We start from the raw sequence: 6310 nt of genomic DNA, 5'->3' as shown, positions 1-6310 counted from the left end.
GCCGGCCGGGACAGCGCTGAGGGAGGAAGAGGAGGACTGGGTGACTTCGTGTCTGCCCTTCCTCCCGAGATCATCTCCCGGATTTTCAGTGGGCTGGATGTCGAGAGCTTGTGCCACGCGTCCGTGACGTGCAAGGGCTGGCACCGCGTCATCGACAGCAACGAGCGGCTGTGGCGGCGCCACTGCCTTGCCGTGCGCGCCGTCTGTCAGCGGGAGATCGACTGCGACCGAGGGAATGGCTATTCCTGGAAGGTAAATCCACCTCCAGCGGCTGAACACCGGCAGTGACATAAACGAGAATGCTGGGGGCCAATAGAAAAGTGTAAGGAAATGACATCCTGTCACACCCATGCCAGGGTTGTGACGGGGGCGGCTGCGGTGACGGCGTGGCTCGGTAGCGCGTCCTGGCAGACGGACATCTGGTAAAATACACTGGGAAATAAATCAAAGCTGTCCCTTTTCCTACCCAGGACGCAACCTGTCCGGCTCGGCATTAATCCTCCTGCTGCCCCGCACATCCTCAGCGCTGACCTTCGTCATACACAAGCCCTAACACGAGACAAAACCCACGATCCCGCCGATAGGGCCGACAGGGACTAGGTTACAGAACTCCGATAGGTGGTGTGTGCTCTCTGGTTGTATTTTGTGGGGATAGATCTGCTAGTTAGGAATGTCTTCCTGAAAAATCATCTTGGATAGTGCTGTCTCAATACACCTCAAGTGACACACATTCAGGAGGAAAAAAAATGGGGAATAAAAAAGGAAATGAGCAGGAGCTTTTATAAACTGTTTAGAAACTCTCCCCACACACAGACTGCTCTGATGAGTTTGCAGCAGGTTTAGCTCCAGAACCTGCTGAATGATCTCTCACTGTTGAACTCAGCCTGGAAGTTGAGGTAGATTGGGACCTGATCAGATAGACCAGATAGGTGGTTCCACAGATTACTCTGGGCCAGCTATAGGGTAGTCTCCCACCTTATTTTAGCTGGTGTGTTTTAGAGCACTGGAGGGGTGAAAAGAGAGAAGCAGCAGCAAAAGAAACAAAAGCGGCCACTGGACTCTGACATTTCAGTAAAGTTTCTGCAGTGTGAGGCGCAGCCGTGAGCAGATAGTGGTTACCCTTTCAGTGTGTAGATCTGCTACCCTTGCACAGCAATTTCCAGAGCTCCCTGCACTGATTGTCTGTTTTATCTGGAAGGGATTTTAAATAGAAGCTACAAACACACCAAGTCTACATTTTCTTGCCCTTAAAGGCTGGCAGAAGAGAAGAACCCAGACAGCCTCCAAACAAAAGAAAGGTCACAGCCTAAACAGAAAGTGGAAGGTGCCTTTTTTAAGCCGTACGACAAATTACTGGTTTGGGTTTTTCATCTTGACCACCAAAGAATTGACGCAGGAACAGAAAAGTTCTGCTTCTTGGCAGCATTGCCTTTTCCTGGATTTAATGTCTAGATATCCAATGGCACATTCCAAATCCCATTTCTAGCACTACTCTTCTAGTGTAAACTTGTTATATTGAATGCAATTTAAATTGGTTCCTTTCCGAGATCTGACTGTATGTTTTTCCACCAGATTACATTGTTGAGAAACTACTGGAAAAGCAAAGTGAAGCAAGAATGGCTTAGTGGGAAGTACAGCAACATTCCTTCGCAATTCAGTTTGCCAGAGAAAAGTATGTATCCAATGGATGTCGACACGTGGGGAGAAATCTTGGAAGCAGAACTTGAGAGGTGATAAACCAGTGCTGATTCTTGCAACTCAGATCGCTTTTACCAATAGCAGACACACTGTTCAGCAGTTGTGAAACTGATTTTGAACTGATTATGAATTTATGATGAAAACTTCTCCAAAAAACGTTATGGGTGTCTTTTTTTAATTTGCATTTTACTGTATTAATTTTATGTAAAATTCTAAAAATAACTAAATATTCAGCTGTAATTTATATTTATAATTGTAATGTTCTACTGCACTGTCAAAAATATGCCAATTATAATTCCAGTTTGCACTTTTTGTTTTGGAAGAGATGATTTTTATATTAAAAAAACCAACCAAAAAAAAACCAAACAAACACGAACCCAACCAACCCCCCCCAAAACCCCCAAGGTGTGTTTGACCTTTCAACATGAAATGTATCGTATCAGCAGCATATGAGAGCCCACAAAGGAAGGCTGGGGAAGGAACGAATCCAGACACTGGAAAGAATCCTCTGTTCCCCTCCGAGCCGAAAGTGAGCGAGGAGTTGAGCCCAGCCCCTCACCCCCTTGCTGCATCTCTGCCCTTTCCAAGGAAAAAAAAAAACCTCACCTATGAGACTGCAGCCAGCTGCTCCCCCTCTCTCTTGGCTACATGTTTTATTTCTCTAAAGTACCATTGTTATAATTTCTTAGGCAACAGATGGGAAAAAATTCCCTGAGAAAAAAAGGGGAAAGAAAAAAAAAGAAAAATCCTAACCTCCAACAAGAGGTTGGAGGTGTAACTCAGAGTAAAGAGCATTCCTAAATATAGAGGATGTAGCAGAAAGATCAATGAATTGCAAACACTGCTTCCACTATTGTTAGCTGTTCTGCTCCAAGGTTATATCTAGTTAGCTCAAATTAAAAAAAAAAAACAAACACAAAAAGGCATACCCAAGCACATTGAGGGTACTGCTTCACTCCCTGCTCACAGCATGTTTTACCCTGGCTTAAGAGAGCTAGAAGTGCAAAAAGTGCATCTAAGTCAATCAAGATGAAAACAATACTAGCAGTACATTCTCATCATCTCATCATCTCATCTGCCCAGTTTTTTAAATCATAGCACAGGGAAACTGCTCAATAACTGATCTAGTTCCTCACTTTTCTCATCCAGCCTTCACTGTTACCTCTAGTCTGTAACTCCCTGACATTTATTCCCTATTCCTGCTCCTTTCATGCCCTTATGCTGTAAATTCTCATGTATTTGTCTCAGGATACAGTTTGTAAATAGAATAATATTCAGGTATGAATCCTAAAACAGTTACTTCACTGTGCACTTGGCTGTAGCTTTTCCCCACTCTCGAATGAGCATTAAGAATCCCCAGTATCTGTTGTGTCTTTGCCTCTATTCAGATCAGATGGCTGTGCCTCTTTAAAAACAAGGAATTAAACATGCAGCTATGCAATTACACAAGGCCTGCATCTCTAAAGCTGGAGTAAAAGTGGTGTATATTTCTTGTGAAAAATATATTAGTGAGAAAAAAATATTTAAGTACAAATCCACATAAAAACAAAGTCTTCTTCCTCTCCCTACTCTGACTCCTTCCTTTAAGGGTTTTAATTCCCCCTGGAGATTTCATTACATCAATTCTGGTCATCTATTCTACTCCTCTCTGCCCCTGCACCATCTACTCAGCCTCCCATCTCTGCTGCAGGATGGATGTGTTCCTTTCCCTTTAAGGACATCCCAGCAGCATCCAGTGGTGCACTCCTTACACCACCTGGTTTGGGCTCACCTCTTGCCCCTTCCGTCTGCCAACAGAAGCCACTGAAATGCCAGAAATAGGAAGATTGTATCAATGACTAAATTAGCATTTGTATGTGGGTGTCCTTCCCCAGAGACCATGCTCAGCAGCTAAAACCACACATGTAAAGCCCACACCACCTGGGGCACACATTAGGTGCCCTCACACCTTGGCTGGTGAAGCCCTTTTTGCGCTCCAGTGCTTACCTCTTACCCACACGTTTTTGCTGAAGTGCAAAGTTCTACTTATGCAAACCCCACTGACCTTCCGTTGTTATGCCATTTTTACGCCTCTGACACTTGGAAGGTGTCAGCTGCAGAAAGGTGCCCAAGGTGTCCATCACCTAGGCTTTCCATTAGTCACCTGTGATGCCTCAGGTTTTAGCTTTTGTATTTTTCCAATTCTATACTGCTTTAGAGTGTACTTCTGAGCTTCATATTAGGAGATAGTAGGCTCTCTTCACAGAGTAGGTAGACAAAACAATTCCCTCTCCAGATGGAGACCAAGGACACATGATCCAAATTTCAGGCCCAAGAGCATAAGCAACAGTAGACTGAAGAGAGATAAACAAAGATGGGACTTCATAACCTAAAGCTATAATTGGACAATTAGCTCCAATATGCTAATGGCCCAGAGCTTATAAAAGTGTGAGACCCCCCTGACCGGTCGTCCATTTTGTGACCATTTTGAGTTCATCTTGGGTGTAGTTCTGACTGGGCTCTTGTGCTGCCCAAGGTGTATCCATTGAGGCCTTCTAATAAATATGTACTTTATTCTTTAGCTCCATCTAGTCTCTGTTCTAGGTCAGCCTTCACAAGGCTGGCGTTCCTGCAATTCACCATCCTACCCACCTGGTTTTCCCTGGATACAGAGCCCTTTGGAGAAAGCACATGAAGTTTTTGTGTGCAGAGCTGCTTGCAAACGTTTTCTGCCCACACAACTCAACTACGCAACAAGGCCTTAAACCAGCCAGGCTTCTGTGAGGAAAAAAGTCTTCCCTCCTGCACGAAACCCTCTGAGGTGCTGCACAGCTGGATATCAAAAAGACCAGCACTGAAGCTCAGCTGGAGGGCCCCCCAGGTCAACATTTTATTTCTGCATCTCCCAAAACCACGTGCGGTGTTTTTAATAACACCTGTTGGTGTTAGAACCTTCTTTGCAACTACTCATTGTTGCAGTGCTCCATTTTTGAAATGACTAGCTGACAGCGTGGCTTTATTTCATCATGGTGCAGGATGTGGCTTTGGGCTATTACCATTAACTGACTAAATGAAAAGTGTGCACAAGATAATTAATCACCACAGACTTTTAATTAGACCACGCAAATTTCAAGGCTAATTTTGTCAAGTGTTTCTGCCAATAGGCAGAAATGTGCAGATAGTCATGTCTTTATCCTGATCATCTTTGGAAGGTACCAAGTGACAAAGTTATCCCAACTGAAGGCAGAACAGTTGAGCTCAGGACTGGAATCAGTTGTTTCAGTCCACCAGAGCTGACAGGAAGACAAGAAAAGCATACAGCTGGGAGGGCTTAGGTGGTGGTGGTGGTGTTATTTTTTTATTTTCCCTCCAAATGAACTTGAGATGAGGTGTATTGGGCTCCCAAGAGCACATTGACACTTGACAGCTGTTTTTCACCGTATTGCTTGTTTAGAAAATTCCATCTCCAAAACCACAGAAGAAATCACCTGCTGCGTTTTAACACCTTAAGTCAGCAGCAGCTTCTGATCAGCACAATGCTAAGAATTGAGTGTAGGGGGCCGGGAGGGGTTGAGGCCTCAGTGTGAAGGGCTAGACCCACTTCTGCTATTCTGGTAAACCAAAAAACCCAAGGTACAACTGTGGGTTGAAAGGGAAGGAGGGAGGTGATGGACTGCAAACTCAGAGATCCTGGATGACCTACTAAGGTGAAACCCAAAAGGATAACTCTATGTACTGGCACAGTTTGCTGCAGTCTCCCCCAGCTCACATTTAAAAAATGTTGTTAAATCTGCATTTTTAAAAACTTTAAAAACCTTAAGGGGCAAAGGAGCTGCTTTTTGCCAGTCCAGGGGTGCTGACTGCATGAGCTGTTTTGTTGCTGAGATACCAGAGCTGTACACAAAGGCTTCTCCAGATGCCACAGGACACCAGTGGCCATGAGGTAATGTATCACTCATAGCACCAAATATTTTTTTTTAAACATTTCCATGGTCTCAGAATGCCAAAACCAAAAGATGCTGTCAGCTACCTATTGGAAGATTCAGCTTGAAGACTTGAACTGAGGGTGTAGGTTGAGCAAGCTGGGACCAGAGAGAAAACTTCAGTCAAACAAACCAGCCACCTTAAGCCTTTAATCCTATATGGGAAAAAGGAAGAGTTGAGAAAGACAAAGTGGTTTTTTTGCAGCAGTATCTAGCAACTAATAAATGAAATATTACAATATCCCATAAGAGCTTTACTTGTCTGTTTCATTGAATGAATATTTTCAATAGTTTCCACTACTTTTCCATCCCATTGCTAGAGAACACATTGCTACTGAACAAATATATGTGGGATATCCTAACACGTAGGTTTCACCAGGTACACTATATAGACCGTTAACAGCATAGCCAATGACAAAAACGTGCCAAAAGTCACCCACTGTGGCTGACCAGAGTAAATTGGCTTTTCTAATGCACCTTTATTTTTGAACACCACTGGTCTGTAGACAGTTTGTTTCACTAAGTTTACACTTCTCTCTAAAGTAATTTTAACATGCAGCTCATCAACGTGTGTACTTAGAGAGAACAACACCAGGGACCTGCTCAAACAGGGACCGAATACCCATAAAGGAGTTACATGTCTATGTACA

The 6310-nt window shown here is 43.9% G+C and overlaps 1 protein-coding gene across 1 annotated transcript; it reads left to right on the top strand.

Moving 5' to 3' along the window:
- Nucleotides 1–6: 6 nt before the first annotated feature.
- FBXO48 (F-box protein 48) lies at nucleotides 7–2008 on the top strand (the record flags this gene model as incomplete). The annotated part of the gene is made up of 2 exons (XM_005425813.3): nucleotides 7–252; nucleotides 1573–2008. Coding segments are annotated over 2 exons (408 nt in total), but the record flags the coding sequence as incomplete, so codon positions are not given.
- Between the last annotated feature and the right edge of the window lie 4302 nt (nucleotides 2009–6310).

Source organism: Geospiza fortis, unplaced genomic scaffold, assembly GCF_000277835.1.
Source record: "Geospiza fortis unplaced genomic scaffold, GeoFor_1.0 scaffold134, whole genome shotgun sequence".
NCBI classification, from domain to species: domain Eukaryota; kingdom Metazoa; phylum Chordata; class Aves; order Passeriformes; family Thraupidae; genus Geospiza; species Geospiza fortis.
The sequence above is the reverse complement of the archived record's forward strand: the minus strand, read 5'-3'. Positions and strand labels throughout refer to the sequence as shown.